At 55.2% G+C, this 23335-nt stretch overlaps 1 protein-coding gene across 4 annotated transcripts; it reads right to left on the bottom strand.

Annotated features, from left to right (window-relative positions):
* Positions 1–333: 333 nt before the first annotated feature.
* Positions 334–22427, bottom strand: ADCY6 (adenylate cyclase 6). 4 transcript variants are annotated; one of them, XM_084751177.1, is made up of 22 exons: positions 22329–22427; positions 15603–16464; positions 12421–12570; positions 11871–11992; positions 11658–11769; positions 11339–11466; positions 10367–10525; positions 10142–10283; positions 9827–9955; positions 9400–9425; positions 9053–9200; positions 8774–8871; positions 8539–8626; positions 8224–8340; positions 7825–7983; positions 7361–7539; positions 6121–6156; positions 5913–6042; positions 5157–5420; positions 4293–4497; positions 3055–3179; positions 334–2855 (listed from the first exon to the last, which is right to left on the bottom strand). In XM_084751177.1, the coding sequence occupies exons 2-22, from the start codon at positions 16461–16463 to the stop codon at positions 2730–2732; spliced, it is 3504 nt and encodes a 1167-aa protein (XP_084607303.1). In that variant the 5' UTR covers position 16464; positions 22329–22427; the 3' UTR covers positions 334–2729. The 4 variants fall into 4 exon arrangements, with proteins under 4 accessions (XP_084607303.1, XP_084607301.1, XP_084607304.1 ...); XM_084751175.1 differs by lacking the exon at positions 22329–22427 and adding an exon at positions 21527–21713; XM_084751178.1 differs by lacking the exon at positions 22329–22427 and adding an exon at positions 21527–21702 and having other exon boundaries at positions 15603–16467.
* Between the last annotated feature and the right edge of the window lie 908 nt (positions 22428–23335).

The raw sequence follows: 23335 nt of genomic DNA, 5'->3' as shown, positions 1-23335 counted from the left end.
AATATTGGGTGTGGAGGCAGGGGGATTGTCCCAATGCCCTGAGACTCCTGGGAAAGCAGGGGTGTGAGATTCCTGATGTGAAAGGCTGTCTGTCAGCGACTTACTGCATGACAGGGGTCAGAGTGAACATCCGGGACAACACATTTGTCCTCATGGTGCAGCCATGCTCTCTGGAGAAAGTGCAGCTTTAATCCCGACAGGCAGAAAACCAGGGGGAAGCTGTTAGATGAGGGACAGCCCACAGATCCCAGGGACGAGAGCTTGCAGGCTTTACCAGGCTTTGTCACTTTCTGACCCCAACCCCGAGCCCAAGCAGCTGCAGAGAACAGGACATTTTTTTTTTTTTACAAAGAGTTGGATTTTATTGATATTTAAATATATTAAATATTTCACTGAAATACATGGTACGCCACCCTCCCCCACTCCCACAGTGGTTACATTATAAAACCAGGGCCGATGGCCTCCCGGACCCTGACTCCTCCACCACCAACTGGTGAGGAAAAGGATACCGGTAACTCAGGGGAAGGACATGGCTGGCACTGTGGTACAGGGAGCCAGGGTGTGCACAAGCCCCTCCCACCTGGCAAGAAGCAGACAGACCCAAAGCCGAGGTCTTCCCACTTTGGCTTACGTACACACACCGTACACACACTGTGCTCCCACCCCAAGGGCATCGAGTAGTTCCTTCCTATGCAGGGATATGGCTGGAGGAGACCAAGTCAGTTTCCTGTCTGGGCCAGCTAGGTCCTCTCCTTTGCCTTGGCTAACCAGGCGCCCAGTGGTCCACTGACTGGTACATGAAGGTTCCCAGGAAAGCAGTACCAAGCTGTAGAACAGGCCTCTACAGAGGGCTGTGGGAGGAGCATGAAGGAGGGCAAGAACCCCGCCTGCCCCTCCCACACCCCCTGAACTCGCACTCCTCTGCCCTTCTCATCAGCCTCGAAGACAACGTGATCTTCCAAATCGAGCCATAATGCCTCTGGTTTAAATAGGTGCAGAAAGAGAGACCAAGGCACCAAGGCACCAACTAATTCAGGGCAGAGTCAAGGACGGTGCGGGCGGGGGTGGGGGTGGGGGCTAAAAGGAAGGCAAAGACAGGAAGGGGATAGAGTCCAACCCTTGCAGGCATCATGAGGACTGGCAGCCAGGACTTGACTCTAGCTGTGCTAGATTCAGGCTAAGGGCTTGGGAAAGCCACGTTTAGCATTCCCAGGCTCGATCCCCTAGTACCAAAGTCTGGGTCCTCAGAGGGATCCCACACCTACCCCAGTCAGAAAGAATACCACACCCCAAGACACAAGCTGAGGAAGCCAGGAAATGCTCGACCCAACAAAATTCCAACAGTTCAAGTGCGAGGAACAGGAGAGATTTAAGCAGGTGCTTGGGTCCCTGCCCTTGGCAGGGAGACAGTCAGACTGCACATGTGGCCCCCAAATGGCACTTAGGGATTTGGCACAAAAAAGGACTCCTCTCCCCAGACCACTCTCATTTCGATACCAAACCCCACCCCACTCCTGTGCAACCTGGGCATCTCTCTCCATCGCTTGACATAGGAAACTCTGCCTTAACACCAGAAGACAGAGGCCCATGGGAGAGAGGCAGCCCCACGTGGAGAGCTGAGGACCTGGAGCTAAAGGGCACAAAGAGAGCTCGAAAACAGACACACACACAAAAAAAGCAACATGCACACACAGTTATACAAACACACAGGTCCTCCCTAGTGCCAGACTTAGGAGGCCAGGTTTGATGAGGTCAGGGTTACTTTTCTCAGAACCCTGACTCTTTTCTATTTGGCAATACAAGGGGTAGAGACGCTCCGTGTCCCCCTTGCCAGCAGACAGCAAGTGAGCATTTGGGCCAAGGGAGCTGACCCTGGCCACACTGGGGCCTCAGATCAGTGTGGCCTCCTCCTCCTCCTCCTCCTCCCCGGCCGCCTGCACTGTTCAGCACCTGTGGGTGAACATCCAGTTCCTGTTTTTCTGATGTCCGCCCACACATGCTTGCTCTCTGGCCAGTCATTTTCACAGTACCAGTGAGGCCAGATACCCCTTTCCTTGGAGCGCGCAGGAATTGGGGCTAAATCTGCGCTGTCAGAGGTCCCTTTGTTCCCCTTTGGGGACAGATCACGGGACTAGGATTTGGCAAATGGAAACATTCCCCTGAAATGTGGTCAGAGCTGGGTCCCTCAGTACCTCCTTTCCCTGCCTTGTGCTTAGGAAGGAGTCTTGGCTGGTTCTGGGAGCACCCGAGATGACCATGCCGAGGACACGAGACAAGCAAAGGCAAGCATGGGATTGGCACTCTTCATGCCCGCCTGGTCTTTGTACAAAGTAGTCCCAGGAAAAATAGGGAAAGGAAGGACCCAGCCTTGAGCCTGTTGCCCAGGACAGGGAAACAGCAGGCAGAGTGAGTTGCCGTTTTACCCTCTCAGGCAGCATGGCTCCTTGGCCTCTGTGGCCGCCTTCTCATTCCTTCCACAAACCCCGAGGAGAACCAACAGGCCTACCCCAGCTAAGAAAGTCACTTAGATAATCCTCTTCGGTGTCTCCTCCTTCGTCATTCGAAGGTAGACGAACGTGGTCCAAGCCCAGCCTGCTGAGGTGTCCCGTTTTGCCGTGGCAAGATCTGGAGGCTCAGTGACCCCTTGCCTGCCACAGCGCCACTCAGAGGGCACAAAGTCCACTCAATGCCCACCTTGGTCCCTTTAGCTGAGTCTCAGCTGTGCTCCGCTAACTGCTGGGGCCCCCGTTGAGGAAGTAGGTGGTCATCTCCCCCTTGCCCTTCACTTTGACCACCCCTCGACACTCCAGTTGGTAGCCCTTGGCAGCTAAAACCTGGTACAGGTCCGTGGTCACCTGGAGGGGCGGGAAGGGAGCCTGCTTAGCCTGGAATCCTTGATGATGTATTGGTAAAAGGCCCAGAAGTTCTCTAGCAGCCTGAGTCCACAACCTCTGCCCCAACAGCCATAGAAGATAGCCACCCTACCCCTATCCTGGGGAAGCCCCCCCCCTCCCTGGACCCATACGCCTCCCAGCTTGCCTCCCGTCCCCTCACCTGTATTCGGTCAGGAACCCCCGTGCTGTCCATACGACTGGAGACATTCACTGTATTCCCCCAGATGTCATACTGTGGCTTCCGGGCCCCAATGACGCCTGCTACAACTGGACCCATGTTCAACCCTAAAGTAGAGACAACAGCAAGACGTTGAGCCCAGGGTGCTGCGAGGTCACTCCAGGGGTTCATCTCCCCTTGCACCCTGAGCCAGACCTGAAGGAAAAAAAATGTGAAAGGGGGACAATTCTTCCTGTGGTTTAAAAAGCAAATGAGGGCAGGGGTGTCTGGGCACAATAGCTGAGGTAGCTCTCTTGAGTTCAGACAACTATTGTGTACTATTGCAGCTCAACTACTGAAGGCTTCTCTCTGCATTTGCTGCCCACACTGCTCCCACCCCTATCTTAGAAGGTACTGGGGCGACTTACTGAGCCAGTAAATAGAGCTGTGGGAAGTCAAGCCAGACTTCAGACCTTATGCAATTAATCACTGCCTTCCACTAGCGCACTTGAGAAGTGCCTCATCAGACTGGCCACACCCAGAGACACCAGGCGGCGGCCTTTAGACAAACCTGCCGGCCAGTCCTCTAACCTTTGCTGAGTTATTTAATCTGGGTGTTATTCTCCTTATCTTAAAGGAGGGGGGAGCTTAATGTGAGAATTAAAAATGCATTCAAGCTGGGTGGTGGTGGCGGCGGCGGCCGCCTTTAACCCTAGCACTCAGGAGGCAGAGGTAGGCGGATTGCTGTGAGTTCAAGGCCAGCCTGGTCTACAAAGTGAGTCCAGGATAGCCAAGGCTACACAGAGAAACCCTGTCTCCAAAACAAAACAAAATAAAACAAAAAATCAAAATAAGTAAATAAATAAAAATGCACTCAAGCTGGGCGTGGTGGCACACGCCTTTAATCCCAGTACTCAGGAGGCAGAGGCGGGTGGATAGCTGTGAGTTCGAGGCCAGCCTGGTCTACAAAGTGAGTCCAGGACAGCCCAGGCTAACACAGAGAGACCCTGTCTCGAAAAACCAAAAACCAAAAACCAAAAAAAAAAAAAAAAAAAAGCACTCAAAATATCGAGGGTGAAGACCTGGCACATGGAAGACTCAAAATAGATGGCCTTGGCCCTGAGTATAAAGCTTGGCGTGGTGAAGGGAGGTTGGAGAACCCACGGCCCCGCCCACCCCATACCTTCATCCCTAACCCACAAACCGTCCCAGAGGAAACGTGCCAAGAGCCAGGCCCTCACCAATCTTCATCTGGAAGTTGTTGAAGGAGTGCTCGTTAATGTGTTTCATCTGCTCCATCAGCCGCATGGCATAGTCGGCCAGGGCGGTGACGTGGGAGCGGCCCACCTGGTCGTAGGTGCTGGCGTTCAGCCCCGAGGCGGCCATGTAGGTGCTGCCAATGGTTTTGATCTTTTCCAGCTGCCGGAACCTCTCCTCGCTGATGATCTGCACAACATGGGAGCGGGGAGAGTGGGGCAGCCGTCAGGCAGACCCAGGTCCTTCCAAAGCTCGCTGCTTGTCAACCCTTGCCTTTCCCCTCCTCCCCTCAACAGCCCTGTTGTTTGAGTGGGCGAGCCCCTTTCCAGTTCAGGAGGCAGTCCAGCATCTCGTGTGAGGAACTGAGGTATATGGCTTCAGGTCAACTGTGATGGTCCCCCTGACGCAGAGACGCTCTGACATGTTTTAAGGAAGTGTGTCTCACGGTGAGGCGGGGACCTCCCTCCACGACAGTGGACAGCTCATCCTTGCTTTCCTTCTCCAGTTGATGGGAGATGTATTTTCCTTTCATCTTCTCCCATTTTCACTATGTGAGAAGCCCTCTGGCTTGGCCTCACATGGGCCTGCTCACAGACCGCTGTCCTCCTCTTCAATGACATCACCTGACACCCATCCTGTCGGCCCCATCCTAAGGCCGCGTGTCTTCTGCTCTCCTCAGCAAGGACACGACCCTGCCCTGCTGAGGTTGACCACCTTGCTGTCTCTGACTGGGCAAGGGACGCTCACCCCGTCCAACCCATGGCTTTTTCACCCAAGGTCATCTCCGGAAATTCCCCTGGTCCCCAAATTGTCCCTACTCCGCCAGCAGTCGTCAGCGAACAAGTTACCTCATCAAAGTCGGCGATGATCTCATTGAGCAGGCGCAGGCACTCGACGCCCTCATTGTTGGCCTCAAGCTCCACGTAGAACTCGGAGAAGTTGGCGATGGAGGCGAACATCACAGCCACACACTCACACGACTGGTAGTACAGCTCATCGTTACGGCGTTCTCGGGCCAGGAAGTGGGCGGCCACGTCCTTGGGCAGAATGTTATGCAGCAGCCGCCGGTTGTAGGCCTGGAGCTCCTCCATCTCCTCCTTCTCCCCTGTTGCCTGTGGGCACCACATCCATCACCCACTGCCCAGCATTCACGAGGGGTGGAAGCAGTGGCCAAGGCCTGAGGATGGGGCACCAGAGGGAAGGAAGAAAGGCACGGGGCTGGGGGGCAGAGGAGGCCTAAATAACAGGCAAAGGGGGCTGGAGAGATGGCTCAGAGCTTAAGAGCACTGACTGCTCTTCCAGAGGTCATGAGTTCAATTCCTAGCAACCACAGGGTGGCTCACAACCATCTATAACGAAATCTGGTGCCCTCTTCTAGCCTGCAGGCAGAATGCTGTATACATAATAAATAAATAAATCGTTTAAAAAGAAAAACAGGCAAAGGGGTGAAGGGGGCAGGAGATGGACACAGAGAAGGCATGGAACCAGGGTGGGCTTGCACAGCCTCAGCCTGAGCCAGTTAACAAAGAGATGCATTTCTGGCTTGGCCCACCCTCTGGCCCCAGAGGCCTCGCCCTCCCCACAAAGGTTCATATCCAAGTCACCTGTAGTTTCCAGAGGAAGTCCAGGCGGGCAGTTGACTCCACCTGCTGTGCATGTAGATACAGTGCCAGGGCAAAAACCAGCAGAATCACAGGGGTCATATATTTGAGTGCCACCCTCCCTACCGCTGGGCTGAAAATAAAGACGTGCTTGGTGTCCAAAGAAGGCTCTCCGAGCCTCATCGCTGGCTACCCCAGAGCCCCCACTTACCAGTCCAGCCCATCGACGGTCTCATTGGAGGAAGCCCTGGCAAGAAGATACAAAAGTCATTGGACGCCGTCTGCCGGGAGAGACACTGAGGGGGGAAGCTGTCGCTGCTGGGAGGGACACTGCAGGGGAGGCAGAGACTACACTGCTGAGCTCACTCAGGTATCAAGCCTGTGGGCAGAGCCACCTTTCCCAAGTAGGAGCTTCTCATTTAGCAGCTGAACGGCCAGGACAAGTTGCTTCTAACTCTCTGAGCCTCAGTTTCCCCATCAGTGAAATGGGGCTCAGCTCTAAGTACCACATCTGAAAGGCTTAGCATGAGTGGGCGGGGGGGGGGGGGGGGGAGGATGCCATAAGGCTTTAGGACTATTGGACTATTGGTTACTGTGACAGCTACCACCATCCTGAAGTGCAGGTGGTACTGACCGATGGGGGAACTCGGGGAAGTTGACTTGGCCAAGGTTACAAAGCTCATGAGAAAAGCAGGAGCAAGGACCCAAAGCCCAACAGACTCTCAGCTCTTCCTACAAGCTATGGCCACACATCACAAAGGGGCAGAAGGGTTGGCTTCTAGTCAGAGCTCTGCCACCACCACACTCTATGACCTAGGCATAGTTAAGAGAATGAGTGGGAGCCGGGCGTGGTGGCGCACGCCTGTAATCCCAGCACTTGGGAGGCAGAGGCAGGTGGATCGCTGTGAGTTCGAGGCCAGCCTGGTCTACAAAGTGAGTCCAGGACAGCCAAGGCTACACAGAGAAACCCTGTCTCAAAAAACCAAAAAAAAAAAAAAAAAAAAGAGTGGGGCTAGGCAGTGGGGTGGGCGGGGTAAGGGGACACACGCACGCACGCACGCACGCACGGACCCACACGCCTTTAATCCCAGCATAAGCAGATCTCTGGGTTCAAGGCTAGCCTGGCCTATAGAGTGAGTTCCAGAACAGTAGAGATGTTACACATTAAAAAGGCTCAAAAAAAAAAAAAAAAAAAAAAAAAAGACAGTGGGTAGGAAAGCACCAGGCATTATTGGGGGATTTTTTTTTTCTTGCCTAAAGACAAAGGAATTTGTCACAAGTGGGATTTCTCTAGGGTAACTACCTGAGGTCACATGCCAGAACTCTTCCTTCCCTTCCCCTTTCTCCCACAAGTGAGTTGTTCGTTCCAAGGGCCTGGGTACCACAGACTCTCAGCCCAGAAGGGCCAGGGAGTCCCCAGGGGCATAAAAAGGGGCTGAGAATGAACTTACAAGCCATGGACGCCAAGCAGTAGATCATAGTTGTCAAAGATGGTGGCTGGGGGACCCAACAAAAGCAGCACCAAATAGATGAGCCCCAAGATGAAGGTCAGAGCCAGCTTGCCGATGCTGCTGATGTGTAGGAAGACAGAGCTGGCCAAGAGACTCAGGAGCACATCCCCGACGAAGTACTGCGGAGGGACAGCAGAGGCAGCGTTGGGTGACAGCAGAGACCATGACACCCAGAGCAGGAAGACCCCTGCATTCCCCTGCCTGCCTAACCTCCCTTCTACCACCTTCCAAGCCCAACTTCTTCTACAACTCATGTCCAGCTACACAGGAGGGGCCCTACGTGCTCCTAGAGTTGAGGGATACTTTTGACTTCCTGGCTCCCGGGTGCCCATCACTAGGCCTGGCACAGAGGAGCAGCTAACTGCGCCAGAGCAAACCCCTCTGCCTGAACACTGCTCGGACACCTCAGGGAAGCTGCAGGTGGGTGCGGTGCCCTCACACAGGGGAACATCCAGTCCCAGAGAGTAATTGAGCTCTTGTAGGTGGCAGGCGGTGACATCAGCTGGTGTTAGGTTTAGCATCCGGGCTGCACAGGTCCTTATCGGGGTGTGATCACAGGTGAACTGCAAAGGTTGGGTACAGATGAAGGAAAGGGTTACCAGGGCCACACCCAGGTGCCTTGTACTTTTTGGACTAAATTCCCCAGGGATGACAAAAGAAAGGGGAAATGAAAAATAAGAGCAAGAGCTACTCCCCCCAACCCGAAACCCTCCCCCACCCCCAGCCAACCCACAGGGATAGCAGACTTGGGTAGCAGTTCTCAGTTCCCAGAAAGTGCCCAGTCTAGGCCATGGGAGGATTACCATGTTGGCAACGGCAGAGAGGAACACCAGCAGAACTGAAAAGATGCCAACCGCTGTGCTGTGCACCCGTGAGCGGACGATACTGCGGGACAGGCGTTGGAGGGCTTTGGGGAAAAACTGCAATAGCAAGAGACCGAGGATTAGAAGTTACGTTCACAAAGAAGGGAGAACCAGCCAAGAGCAGGGTCTAATGAGAGACATGGCGTCCCTCCTCCTCCTCCTCCTCCTCCTCCTCCTCTTCCTCCTCCTCCCTTTCCCATGGGAACCCCCCTCCTCCTCCTCCACCAACAGTCTCAGGGAAGTCCCCCTACTTACAGAGCCACAGGAGCACACAGTGCAGATGAGCAAAGTGGCCAGCAACAGCAGAAAGATGGCAGCATAGACCCCAAGCATCAGAGTGGAGCTGGAGCAGGATAAGGCCGGAAGGGCAACGTCAGCAAAACCTGGGTGTCCTCATGCCACCCCCAGAGCAGATCTCAGAGACCAGAGAGCCACCCACGTGGCCTGCGTGGGTGGCAGGAAAGTTCGGGGTGTGGTGAGAGGGACTCACTGTGGGAATATCAGGAGCTGGATAAAACAGATGAAGCAGAAAACCAACAGCGCACAGGCGACGTAGGCTCCGAAGCGCGGGTCTACCTTCCGTGAATACTGAGGGGAAGAAAGGAGACCGAGCTGGGTGCCAGGTCCTGCCCTGGCAGGGGTGTGTGGACACCAAGAACAGGGGAGAAACAGTTGGCTCGATTTATATGACTTTCCACCCATCCCCCACCGGGTCTCCCAGCCAGGCCCTCCCTCCCTCCAGCCCTCATACACGGCCTCCCCCGCAAACCTTCTTCTCCAGATCCTCTCTCTGGAAGGTGAGCAGGAACCGGCGCACATGGTCCTTCCGAAGCTGATCGATGCTACGGGCGTCGATGGCACGGCCCAGGAACTCGTCCACCTCGTCTTCAGGGTTCAGAGCATCCTGGGCACCCCGGCTAATAACGGGACGCAGGTAACAGCACATAACAAGCATTAAAAAGGGCAGGGCTCGGGCAGGAGAGAGGGAGAGAGGGCTACGTGAGCTGTGCGTGTGGTACCTGCTCCCACAGATCACAAGAAAGGGGAGGCCTCAGCTCCCACAGCCTGTCCCAGGCGGCAAATGCCATGTCCCTCCCACCCCATGGACCAACTTACTTGTCTTTGCTGGAATCATCAATGCCCTGGAGAAAGAAACAGAACGTATGAGGGAATGAGGCGCTGACCTTCCCCCATTCCGCTACTAGGTTAAGAGTGTCCCCACACACTTGGGGACACTTGGGTGAAACTATTCTCCCTGCTCTCAATTTTAGAACACGTATTAAACAAAACAGAACAACAACAACAAAAAAGCCGGATCGCTGTGAGTTCGAGGCCAGCCTGCTCTACAAAGTGAGTCAGGACAGCCAAGACTACACAGAGAAACCCTGTCTCAAAAAAAAGAAAAAAGAAAAAAAAAAAGAAAGAAAGAAAGAAAAGGAAAAAAGAACAAAACGACAACAGAACACATACATGGAGAAGGAAGCTATGTGAAGAAGGGAGACCATAGCAGGAGAGCTCCTCCATAGTGGGGAGAGCCCCTCACCATCTGGCGGAATGCCTTGGAGTCTTTGGTCCGGGAGAAGGCACGGTCAGGAACCCAGCGTGGCATCAGGCCTTCCATAGAGTTGGCCCGCGTCCGCTGCAGCTTAGCCAGCATGGCCTTCTCTTCTTTCTGTGTGGGCAACATGAGTGCAGGCTCAGAAACGGAACCCCAAGAAGGCCTCTGCTAGCATCCCCCCCCCCGTTTGTTCCTCCCCACCCTCCTGCCCCGGCCCCCCCTTTGACCCTCCCTCCCCGTCCCCCCACCAGTCCTACCCTGGACCTCCCCACACACCGCCAGTCCTGCCCTGGCCCTGACCCGTTTCTGGCTGGCGCCCAGTATGAGGAAGGTCTCGATGCACTGCTCCTTGAGGTATGCGTTGCGCTCACCACCTCGGCCTGGCTCCACCTCATAGTCCCCGTTCAGGTACTGCAGTGTGGCCCGAGTGATGTGGATACGGCTGTATGGGGCAGGAAGTAAGACCCTAGCTCCCCCACTCACCCATCCACCCGTCCCTGCCACCAACCGGACCCTTCCACTCACCCAGCCCGGCCCCCAGCCTCCATATGGTTGGCCAGGGTCACATCGTTGGACCATACATCGAACTGCCATTTCCGCAGGCCAAGGACACCGCAATGCACGCGTCCACTGTGGATGCCCACACGCATGTTCACATTTACACCCGTCACTTCACGTACCAGCCTGAGGAGACGCAACTGTACATCAGCCCCAAGCTGTCGTCACCTTCCATTTGGGTTTTCAAAACAGGGTCTCGCTGTGTAGCCCTAGCTGTCCTGGAACTCACTCTGTAGACCAGGCTGGCCTCGACTTCACCAAGAGTACCCCAAGCTGTCTTCTTATCATCCAGTCAAGAACCCAAACTGAGGCCAGCAAGATGGCTCAGCAGTAAAGGCACCTGCCACCAAACTTGACTACCTAAGTTTGATCCCTGAGACCCAAACAGTAGGAGAAAACCAACTCCAAGTTACCCTCTGACCGACGTACATGCAGCTCAGCATATGAATCCCTGTGCAGGCATGTGCGCACGCACATACACACAAAGTAAATAAATAAATGTAATTAAAAAGAAGAATCCAAGCATCCCAGGCAAAGACAGAGGGACAGGATGCAGCTTTGACTAGACATGAGCAAGAGCCAACCTGGAACTCAAGGGCAAAGGTTTGAGAACCATGTTCCATAGGGGCTGCCATCGTCCTGCAGGACTGAGCTGTGGCCAGCTCCAGCCTGCTCAGCTGGCACTCTCTGCAGCCACAGACCCCACCCCCACCCCATCCCCTGTCCCTGCTACAGGTCTCTGCACCCTCAGTAGGCTAGGGCTGGAAGGACCACAAGAGTCTTCATCCAGACTGGAGAAAGATCTACTCTCCCCGCCCAGTGATAAATACATCTCAGAGATGAGTTACTAAGACTGGGGGAAGTTCCTGATGGCACGGCACAGGAGGAACAGCCGGAGCACCCACAGTTCCAGTAGGCCCGGGAAGGGGGACCACTTACGAGATGGCCTCGATCATGTCCACCCCCATCTCGACACAGCAGTGGGCATGGTCTGCCCTGGCCTCGGGCAGCCCGGACACACAGTAGTAACAGTCTCCTAAGATCTTGATTCTCAGGCAGTGATTCTCCTAAAGGGGAAGAGGTGGGAGGATCATCTTTACTCCCCACCCCACCCCACCCCTCCCAGTCACCCAGCACACCTGGCCCATCACCTTCAATGCCACCTCTGCCCACACACACACACACACCCCCAACTGCCACCAGCAACACTGTGCGGGTCATCGAGGTTGGCACCGTCTCTAAGCCCCAGCACCCTCACCGCAGCCAGCTTGTCAAACCGGGCAAAGAGCTCATTCAAGGTCATGACCAGTTCCTGCGCGGTGCACTGGGAGGCCAGGCTGGTGAAGCCCTCGATGTCCGCAAATAGGATGCTGTGGGCAACAGCAGTGAAGAGATGGCGCTCAGAGCCCCTCCTCCAGGACTCTCCGGCTCCCCGCCACCCTCTTCCCACCATCCTCTGTCCCCATTCTACCTGACGTTATCATGCTTCTGGATGTAGATCTTATGGAACATCATGTCTTCCTTTTTGGTGTTGATGTCTTCTTTCATCTCCATAGCAACATGCTGGGGCAACACCGACAGCAGCAGCCGCTCCTAGACCAGCGGATCCAACCACTATCCTCTCTGCTTTCCGTTTTTTTTTTTTGGACCCCTCTTGTTCCTTTCACACATCCCCAGAGCCCTCCTGTGTTTCTGAGATCTGAGCTTGACGGGGGGGGGGGGGGAGGGGGGGGGGGGAATGCTTCCGGATGCCTGGGATCTGAGCTTGACACAGGAGCATCCTCCCAGATGCACCCCTACATCCACCCTCCCATCCTTGAACAGGACAGGATCCCCCCTCCCCCGCACACCCACCCCCCAGGGCTTCTGTGATGCACGGTCCTTGGGGACCACTCACTCTGTATCTCATAGCCATGGACGAAGCAGCAGGGTCTAAGCCACAAGGTACTGGGGGTGAAGAGGAGGAGCGCCCTAGCCCTACCTAGGGAAGTGGGAGAGGGGGGAGGAAGGGGGCCCCCCACCTGCTGCCGATTCTCATGCTGCAGGTGCAACCGAGCCTGGATGTAACCTCGGGTCTCCTGAAAGGCTTGGCGCTGGGACACTTCAGCAGGGTAGTGTGTGCAGACGCCGATGACATTGGTGCAGAGAAAGAGCACCACATTAGCACCGAGCTATGGGAGGGTAGCAGAGACAGATGAGTGATTGCCTCCCCATCAAGTGTTCGTGTACGTGTACACACGTACACACACACACACACACACACACACACACACACACACACAGACTCTCTCTCTCTCTCTCTCTCTCTCTCTCTCTCTCTCTCTCCTGCACCCTGTTTGTCCCCAAGCTGTGCCATCTCTGTGATACACTGCTCGCCCCCCTACAGATCCCAGCCTGCCTAGATTATTCTGTGACCAGAAAGATGAGCTTGTCACAGCTTCAGGAGCAGGAACGCCAATCACGGCCACAGAGGTCATGGGCCCAACCCTGGCATCCAATAATCTCCTCCCCTATAAACACCTCTAACAAAAGACAAATGTTCGTTCTTCCTGTGGTCCTTCTTACAGAGCAACCGCCGAGGAGATCTGAGCTTGCCATCCTCTTCCAAGTGAACCAGAACAAGTCACTTCCTCTCCAGGCTTCCACTTACTCATCCATAATCCAAACAGGAGGAATAATATCTCCATCTTATTTTATTTTATTTATTGGTTTTTCAAGACAGGGTTTCTCTGTGTAGCCTTGGCTGTTCTGGACTCACTTTGTAGACCAGGCTGGCCTCGAACTTGCAGAGATCCACCTGCCTCTGCTTCCTGAGTTCAGGGATTAAAGTGTGTGCCATATGCCTGGCTTTTTTTTTTTTTTTTTGTAGTAGGAATAGTATCTCTAAGGTCTTCCCCAGCCCTGCAGACCGAGGAGCAAGAATGACCGTCATTGGGTTCTGTAGTTGTTTGGTTGGATTTTTGAGATAGGGTCCCACTGTGTAACCTAAGCTGGCCTCAGACTCAGGGTGATCCTCCTGCTTCGGATCCCCACGTGACTGGATCACAGGTGTAAGCCGGTATCACTGCTGCTGTTACAGTAGCCAGTTTGCTGGCCACCTGCAACGTCTAGGATTCGAATTCGAAGGATGGAACCCACATATCAGCTGATGGGTTTCTCACACGTCTATGAATCAGGTAACAGAATCCCACTTCACAACCGCGAGCCAGTCAAGCACAAAGGAGCCCAGCAGCATGCCTAAGATCACACACCAGTTGGATCCTGGATAATCAGACTCCAGCCCCTTTGTCCCTAACCTGGGTGCCTAGTATAATTCCAGACTTCTGAAAGCGCTTTCTCCACTGACTCTAGCTCCTGAAGGCCAGACTCAGAGCCCAGGCTTGGCAGCCATTAATTCCACTACTAGAAAGAAAAGGCATGGCCACCCCTACTACAGAGTATGATTTTCCTTCCTCCCTCTCCCCCCCGCCCCACTCTTACACACACCCCTCTGCAGGACCTCATGCTCCACCCTAGCCAGTCCCAAATCAGTGTCAGAAGAAACGACTGAGGAGCAAGTCCAAGTGAGGCTGCCTTCCATGTTGCTGGAAGGGGTTAACGTGGCACTGGGACTCCACCCAAGCTGGCTAGGGCAGGGCTACAGTTAGGGAGAAAGGGGAGGGAATCGCTACCAACCGCCCTGAACCAGGCCTGCAGACTTGGACAGGACCTTTAGTCTTGATTCCTCTGTGTCAAACTGAGGTCTGGCTAACTCCTAGCACTGCCCCTCTAGGATGCTGGCCTTCAGCTGCCCTTCCCAGTCGCCACAGCAGCTTCCAGAGAGCCTAGGCAGAGCTTCCCCCTCTCAGCAGCAGCAGGGGTGAAGAGGGGCCACTCTATCTCCCTTGGGGGCTTCTAAGAATAGCCCCCAGTGTGGGAGTAGAAGGGGGGCTATCCAAGCAACTTCCCTTCCTGGCCCCAGGAGCCCAAAAGGAAAATGTGAGTCACACTGGAGGGAAGGGGAAGAGGGACGAAGGACTGAAGTAACTCTACACACACACACACACACACACACACACACACACACACACACACACATCCCTATCTACCGTGAGAAAAAATAGATGCCAAGGCTCTGGGGGCGACCCCAAACGAACCCCGAACCGATGTCGCTACTCAGTGTGGATGGATCAAGGTTCTTCCTATGGATACAGCTGAGGCTGGATCTGGGAAGGGGTTGCCAAGGACGCTACAAACCCCTACTCCATGCAGAAACTCACAGGCCTCAGTAGCCGTGTGCGAGATGGGTCTCAGTTTCAAGAGCCCCACAGAGGGGCACATGCAGCACAGTTTTCTCTGCCATCCCAGGAATGCACCCCTGGAGACCCCAGGGGGTGAAACTGAAGCCGGCACCCCCGGGAAGGGAGGAGGTAGAAGGCTGGCAGTTCTGGCCTCCCAGGCTCAGCCTCCCCCATCAGGCACAGGGCTGGGCCCTGGGCACGATGCCAGCTGAGAGCAGGGAAGAGCCACACACCCACCTTCTGGCAAGTCTGACAGAAGGGGGGAAGGGAGGCACCACTCCTGAGCTGCTTCTCTCCAGAAGGGCAGTTCACCCCAAACCCCCACTTCACAGGCAGACTAGAAGAGCGCGTAGGAACTAGTTTGGAAGGGTCTGGCCCTTTAAGAGTTCCAATAGCGCCTGGTGGACACTTGCTCCATAACAAACTAGCTATAAAGTTACTTTTGAAAGGTTTGTTCTGTTCCAGGCTTGGCAAGGGCACCATGCCAGAGCACCTAGCTTTTCACCCCAAGTGCACCAGGAAACTCTCTGTCTCAGAGGCCACGGTGGGCTACAGCCCACAGCCTCTGGCAAGGAGTAGAGGCCTTGCTTGTGGAGGCTTCATACAACCCCCTACAGCTGTTTCTCAGGGGTAACAACAACAGGGCTTAAACCGTCAGGGGTCAACAAGAGGTCAGAGATGCAAGCCCTGTGCACAGCGTTGTCTACAGACTATGCGGTTCTAGTGCCCTAGGCCAAAGAGCTGAGCCTACTGTGACAGACAGCAGGCCTGGCCCTGGACCCCTCCTTCTCCTCAGCAAGGCCCACTTGAAACAAGCCCCAAGCAGAGGCCAACCCCTGACGACGCCTTACATATGCAGACATTCCCCATACCATGCCAGCGCCCTGCCCATTCGCACCCCGGCACGCCCCACTGCGCCCTACCTGCTTCCAAAGGAAGGGGTCACCACGGTTGAGCTGCCAGGCCAAAATCAAATGCAAGGCGGAAAGGCCCAGGCCGCTGAGCACTGCGGCCCGCATGCGGATGGGAAGTAGAGTGTAGGTGATGTAGACGAAGAACACCGGGCACCAAAGGCCTGCTGAGGGGCTGTGTGGGTTGGCTGCCAGGGCACCCCCGACTTGCACAGCCGCTAGGATGCCCAGAACCACATAGCTCACCACCCACATGGAGTCCTGGCGGAAGCTATGTCGGTTGCACACTACCATGAGGGCCACAAACAGGGTGGCGGCGCAGGTCAGCAAGGCCACATAAGCAGGCTGAGGCCGGGCAGGTGCAGCGTGGAAGGCCAACAGGACAGCGGTGAGGAGCAGGAGCACCGCCATCAGCAGCGTGAGGCTGCTCTGGTTCATCTGGAAGAAATACCGTTGGTACAGACGCTCCAGCTTGGCGGAGCGGAACTGCTTAGACCGGAAAACCTGCGCTAGCCGGTGCCAGCAGGACCGACGGCTCCTAGGCGACGATGTATCCGGTGCCACCTCGGCTGCCCCCATTGGTGTTGTCACCTCACTGTCATCGAAACCCAAGGCCACGGACCGCAGCCCCAGCTCCACGCCCCTGCCTGGGCCAGGCCTCCGGATGAAGGCCTCATCCTGCCAGGGGCAGCGAGGGTGGGCAGCAGGAGTCGGGCTGGGTGGCTCCACGTTCTTGAGGCAGCTCATGTAGCGGGGCGCGCAGAAGCCACTGGCCCGAGTCCCATGGCGCAGGCGTTTCTGTCCATTGCGTTCGCCCCAAGCTGTCTTCCGCTCGTCCACTTTGGGAACCAGGAGGCCACTAAACCATGACATGCTGCTGGGAGGGAAGGCATGGGATGGTATTAATAGCGCTGTTGCAGCCGCGGCCACCGTAGTAGCTTATGACCCCCGGCCTTTCCTACAGCTCTGTTCTTCATTCCTACCATTCTGATAAAACCACCCTGAGGGAGCAAACCGGGACACAGTGAGGTGGGAAAGACACAGCAGCCACACAGGGGGGAAAAAACCGAGACTGTGGGGGGCTGGAAAGATAGCTCAGTGGATAAGAGCACTGCCTGAGCAAAGGACCTGGGTTCAATTTCCATCACCCACTCAGCAGCTCAAAACTGTTTCTGGCTCCAGTTCCAGAGATTCTGACATTCTCACACAAACATACATGCCTGCAAAACACCAACGTATATAAAATAAAGGTAAATCTTTAAAAGCAGCAGCAGCAACAGCAGCAGCAGCAGCAAGTTCTTAAGTTTGACTTGTCTGATCCTGAAGGCCAGTACACTTAATAGTTTACTCTTTCCCCAAAGTCAATACTGAGTTCTTGATCACCACAAACTCGGGCACCTGTGTCAAAGACAGTGGGAAGAAACCACACAGAGAGAAGGACCACCCAGCACCAACTGGCTGGTACCACTGGTGCCCCAGTAGGGCCTAAACTTCTATTTTTTATTTTTTATTTTTCAGCAGAAGCAAATGGAAGCCTTGGATTTCAATGTGACATCTCCCAATTTTGAAATGTTGATAATTATTGTATATTTTACAATACTATGCCGGGCATGGTGGAGCACACCTGTAATCCCAGCACTCGGGAGACAGAGGCAGGCAGATCACTGTGAGTTCAAAGTCAGCCTGGGTCTGCAGAGCAAGTTCCAGGACAGCCAGGGCTACACAGAGAAACCCTGTCTCAGAAAACAGAACAGAAGAAAACAAAAAAAATACTACATACAGGCCAAATAAATTCTGTCAGTGGAATGAGTTCTGATGTGAACTGTCAATCAGTGACCTCTATACAAAAAGAACTCTTCCCACATCCTTCCTACACACACACACACACACACACACACACACACACACACACACACACAGTAGCAAGCTAAATTCAATTTCTCCCACAGGTCACAGTTTAAGTGTTACTTCTTCACAGATGAAGACGATTTCCCAGCCCCACCCCTAGACTAAGTTTGGTCCAGTTTCACCTCTGCTCATTTCCTCCACAGTACTTACTGCAATTATAATTAAATCATTCCTTTTTTTTTTTTTTCCAGATAGGGTTTCTCTGGGTAGCCTTGGCTGTCCTGGCCTCGCTTTGTAGACCAGGCTGGCCTCGAACTCACAGCAATCCGCCTGCCTCTGTCTCCCGAGTGCTGGGATTAAAGGCATGCGCCACCACGCCTGGCCTAAATCCTTCCTTGTTTAATGGATGTCTCTGTCCCTAGGACTATAAGATTTGTGAGGGTAGAACTTATACATATTTTTGTCAGTACTTTACCGTATTTTTTGGACTATAAGATGCACCTGACCATATAACACATCCAGTTTTTAGTGCAGTAAAACAAGAAAAATAGTAAAAACGGTACCCTGATTTTTGTTTTTTCAAGACAGGGTCTCTCTGTGTAGCCATGGCTGTCCTGGACTCGCTTTGTAGACCAGGCTGGCCTCGAACTCACAGAGATCCACCTGCCTCTGCCTCCCGGGTTTTGGGATTAAAGGTGTGCGTCACCACCGCCCAGCTGAGAGTGCATCTTATGGTCCGAAAAAATACGTATCTCCAGAGGTATGCCCAGCTGAGCATGCATCTTATGGTCAGAAAAAATACGGTATCTCCAGAGGTATTGAGTCTGGCCAACAGTAGGTGCTTAATAAATGTATGGCAAAAAGATAAAAAAGGACGGGAGTGTCGTTCTCTACTAGAACGCTGTCTACAGTGCACAAGGCTTTGGGTTCCATTCTTAGTACCACAGACAGACAGAGATGGGGAGCCCACACGGATGCTCAAGGGCATGGGTGCCACGGAATGGTCAACAGCAAACAATTGCTACCAGTGACAGCCCTGGTCCTCCTCCTCCCTTTCGGCGCCCGTCACCTTAGCTTGTCACGGAGCTCAGCCCAGGCTAGCCCCTGGTACTTGCTGCTCCCGGCTGGAACAACAGCTCCTTTGGGTCACAGCCTGAGTCCCTTATCAGTGCCACTCTTACCACCCTCTTAAAATAGCAACTCCCTTTCCCGGGGCTCCCGTATCTCTCTTCCCAGCTTTCTAATTTCTCCCTCTCCGCGGCTCTTATCGGCAACTGCCATTCTGCAATTTTTCTCATTTGTTCATTGTCTTCCAGTCCTAACTGGAATGCCAAGTTGATGAAGGCAAGGGTCCGCGCAGTGTTGGCATAGTTTTTTTGTTTTTGTTTTTGGGTTTGTTTTGCTTTTGGGGGGGGGCCAAGGGGTACTGTTTACAAAGACTAGGAATGGTATCTGCACTCCTAGATGTTTTCCTCACTGTCATAAACGTCCAAGGCCTTTTCTTGTGCCTAATTTCACCTCCTCTTCACCAACGGCCTGAGAAGCTGGTCCTATAATCACCCAGGGAACAGGACAGTTTTGCAAAGAGAAAACCCGAAGCCGGTATCCAAGGCAGTTTTGCATGGCTCCCCTATGTTGCAGAGACCCTGAGACTGGATCCTAAATGTCCAGAAAGGCCACGCCTCGGACAGGACTGGATGACTTCCTGACAAGCACCCTGCCATGTGTCCAGGCTGAACCCAGGTCACCCATGAATGATGCCATCAGCAGGGCCAAACTCCTCCATGCCTGCAGGGCAGACTGAGGGGCCCCTTGTACTTCCACCTGCTGAGCTGGCAGCACTGACATTTGTACTCACTAGGGAACTCGAGAGAAGTTCACACAGCCACTGCCCCAGGTGGCCACAGAGCCAGACAGCACACAAGCAGCAACTGCTGGAAGGACTCAGAGCAGACGGTAAGTTGGGAGCTTTATAGGCCGCCACCTCTGGGCCGCCACCTCTGGGCCGCCACCTCCGGGCCACCCGCAGCCGAGCTTCTGCAGCGTCCCTTCTCCATCCACAGGGGAGCACTGCCCTTCAACTTCTTAACGCCAACAGCACCATCTTGAAGGACACAGATCCGAAGTGCAAGACATTCTGGTCAGGTTGGCATTTGGAAAAGGTCACCAAAGAAAAGCCCAGCTCTTCAAAAACACTTCTCTGGACGCACGGGTTTCTTGGCACAAGACCAGGTTTCAAACCTTAAAAGCGATCTGCCCGGCTCTTACAGAGAGGGGCCATCTACCTGCCTCTACCCCAGGTCAGTTTCTTCCCCGGAAAAACGAGAGTGTAATGGTTCTGACGAGAGAAGCCGGTGGTCCCTGCCTTGCAACACTGTAAATACTAGTTCTCCCCACCTTACAGACCTCTGGATGCAAATCTCCCATCAGTGTCCCAGAGATGGAAAGGCCACAGTCATGCGCAAGAACCTACATCCAGCCAGCCAGTCAGATGTCTGCCTACTAGGCCCTATGTCCCCTGCTTTCAGTCCCCAGAGCTGCTGGTGACAGAGCACAGAGTGTACAGTTTTCCCACTATGTGTGCCCCCCCCAACTCCACACACCATGACATTTTGCTTCCGCCTTCTCCCAGCCCCACCACCGCCACCACCGCCACCGCTACCACCGGCCCAGGTCTCTGTTCCCAAGGGACCTGTTTCTGGCTACGTTCCCAGCCCCTGGAAGCACATCCTTGCATCTGGCTCAGACCCACAGAGGAAGGGGCAGACACTATCAGGGAAACATGTGACCCTGCGAGAACACGCTGACTCCCCAACGGGATAGAGAGATAGCTCCAGAGCTCTGTAAACTGTTCGGCCGCCTGCAGCCACGGCTACCCTGGGCTCTGCTCAGCCTCGGTCCACCCGTAAAGGACTTGCACGGCTCATGGCACTCCCCTATGCCAGGCCACCATAGCAGGAAACCAGAAGGCATGGTTCCAAGCCACAAAACTTGTTCCCCCAAACCTCCCCGTTCAGAAACCCCTCACCGTGAATTCCAGAAGAGCACACCACATCCCTTTTCTGCCTTCGGGCTCTTGACCTTTAAGCCTCTTGACCTCCTCCTCCCCTGAGTCCTTTGAGCTCTCTTATTGATGTGCTGCTCCCACAGCCAGATTCACGTCCATCCCGCCCCAAGGCCCATAGTCCCAGGCCCAGTGTCTCTCAGACCTCAAGTCCCTCCCAAACCCTGATCCTGCAGCCTGACCAAGGTCTGGAAGCCAAGGCTTGGCCTCAAGACTGGCTCTGCCCACTGCTTTGCCCAACCCTCTTCCTGGCCACCTCTTGGCCACCTCATCCCCAGGGTCTATCTGCCCCTGTGCTCTCTGTTGGCAAAATGATTTCCAAGTCTCTAGAAAGTTCACGTAGAAGATTATGGCCAGCGGGAGGCCCAACACAGAATTTCCAGGCCTTTCCAGATGTAAAACTTCCCCCGGGGCCTGTATCTGTAGGTTCAGCACAGCCTTCCTCAGCCCTGGTCCTCCCTAAGGACCAAAAAGAGCTCCCCAAAGCCAGCTCCAATCACATAACACCCCGGTCAGGCCCTCTAGCTACAGAGGCACTCTGGAAAGTCGCAGGTACCAGGTACGGAAAGGCTCTGCCACCACCTAATCCCACCTCTGATTTTCCAGTCAGGCTGCAGGGCCTACTCTGAATAAAGTCTGCCCACACCCCACCGCACCCCTGCCCACCCCGCAACAGGCCGTGGGGAAGTAGGCACTGACACTACCCTTTCATTCCAAAGGTTCAGGGTGAGGGCAGGGACGGGCCTCCCTCTCCTCTCAGAGCAGTCTCAACACTCCAGACTCACCCCCACATCCCCGATGCCAACCTCTGTGGGTATCCCCTCCCCTCGTGCATGCCTTCTCCCCTTCTCTGGGCAAGCCTGGAAACTCTGGCGAGTGCAGGAAGGGAAGCTTGTGGCGTGGAGCGAGGGTGGAAGCGTCCAGCCGGGCCCCGTGGCGCTCTGGGTCCTTATCTCCTCCAGCACTTTCCCAGGCACCCCGCAAACTGTCGAAGAGTCCCCAGTGCTCACGGGAGCCCGCTCACCTGCCGGGGGTCGGCGCCTGCCCCGGGACGCCGCCCCGCCGCGCCCGCGGGCTCCGGCCGGGCGGGCCGGCCGTCCCGCCGTCCTGCTCCGTGTCCGTGCGTCCCCGCTGTCCCGCCCGCCGCGCGGCAGAGCCTCCGGCCCTCGCCCCCTCCCTTGTTGTCCAGCGCAGCCGCCCTCTACCCCGGATCCAGAAGTCCCCTCCCCGCCGGCTCCCGGACTCCCCGCCTTAAAGGCACAAGCTCCTTTTGTCTGGGCACCCCCTCCCCCTCCCAGAAGCCGGGGCACAGCTGCCCACTCCCCTCCCCAGGACCGGGATCGGGTGAGCGGGGCCAGAGTCCCGCGCGCCCCCTCCCCCGTCCGCCGCGTCCTCCCCGGGTCTCCGGCCAAACAAGCGGCTACTGTTCTGGGCTTCAGACCCCGCGGGAGGGTCGGTGCGTCCGCCTCCACCCAGGGCGGCATGCTGCAGGGTGCCCTCCGCCCTCACCCGGGGGTCCGCGGAGGCCGGCTTAGCTACCCACTGGCGGCGAAGGAGCCCGCCCCACCCAGAGGGTCTGCTTCCTTCCTGTCGGGGTGCCCTGCGCCCCCTCCTCACCCCACCTTCCTCCTAGCCCCAGCCCCCACAGCGCCCGCTCGCCCTCCCTTCTCCACCGCGGCCCCACTCCCTCCGGCGGGAGCTGAGTTTAATAATTAATTAAGAATTCATTCCACAAGGCGCCAGGTGTGTGCGCCTGGCACCCGCTCGCCCGCACCCCACTTCTTTCCGCTTCCCCAACCCTCTGGGGCGCGGGCCCCGACGCAAACCTGCTGCGCCCAGAACCGGATCGGGAGGCGGGCGGGGGCACTCTCCCTGCCGCCCTCTGGCCCCACGCTCTCTGGGGCAGCCCTTCCCCCCGCACCTGCCAACTGGCAGAGTCCCTCCCCCCGGCACCTTTTACCCAAAGGGTTGTGCTTCTTTGATGTGGGGGGCTGGGGTGCATTGCCAGGTTCATGAACTGAAAAAATTGTTCCGGGATGTTTATTTATTTCCCTCGTAAGCAGCTGCCCAAGTTACCTGGGAGATGGGAAAATCATGTGAAAGCTAGTTTAACCCTTTGAGGGGTAGAGTGTTGGAACCAGAAAGGAGAGAAGGGCTCACTTCCTGAAGGCAGGTGAGTTTCAGCTTGCCTTTGAGTCCCCGTCCCACTCCCTCTGCTAGACCCTAGGTGAGGGCCAGCCTTGCCCTGCCCGAGGCTCAGGACATACTCTTGTCCTTCAGGGCGCAACTGTCAACCATTTAGACCCCACCTGGGCGGTAGGGAAAAGGTTCTTGAACTAATCACTTATCCACGGCGTGCCTGGCATAGTGGCGCCTTGGTGGATGTCTGAGTTGGAGGCCAGCCTGGCCTCCATAGAGAGTTCCAGGACAGCCAGGGCTACATAGAGAAACCCTGTCTCAAAAACAAACAAAAAGCTGGGCATGGTGGCGCACTCCCAGTACTCGGGAGGCAGAGGCAGGCGGATTGCTGTGAGTTCAAGGCCAGCCTGGTCTACAAAGTGAGTCCAGGACAGCCAAGGATACACAGAGAGACCCTGTCTCGGAAAAACAAAACAACAACATCAACCACAAACAAACAAACACAAACTATCGCGAACATCCTTTACTGCCTCAGAGCCTCATCCATAAACCGGGTATAACCCTCCTGCTCTCTGTCACAGGAAGTCTCAAGTTCAGACAGGAGAGTGCTGATTGTAATGTTTGAAAATGAGCCAGGGTGTGGTGGTGGTACATGCCTTTAATCCCAGCACTTGGGAAGCAGAGGCAGTGAGTT

This window comes from Acomys minous (genome assembly GCF_964271855.1).
Source record: "Acomys minous genome assembly, chromosome: 12".
Classification (NCBI taxonomy): domain Eukaryota; kingdom Metazoa; phylum Chordata; class Mammalia; order Rodentia; family Muridae; genus Acomys; species Acomys minous.
This window is presented reverse-complemented; position numbering and strand designations above follow the sequence as displayed.

Excerpts from the sequence above, each read along its gene's own strand:
- ADCY6 (XM_084751177.1), bottom strand. The coding sequence starts at position 16,463 with ATGTCATGGTTTAGTGGCCTCCTGGTTCCCAAAGTGGACGAGCGGAAG. Across the intron at positions 12,571-15,602 it reads ACCCCTTCCTTTGGAAGCAG|CTCGGTGCTAATGTGGTGCT; the intron begins GTAGGGCGCAGT and ends ACCCTCCCATAG. Across the intron at positions 2,856-3,054 it reads GGGTTCCTGACCGAATACAG|GTGACCACGGACCTGTACCA; the intron begins GTGAGGGGACGG and ends CCGCCCCTCCAG.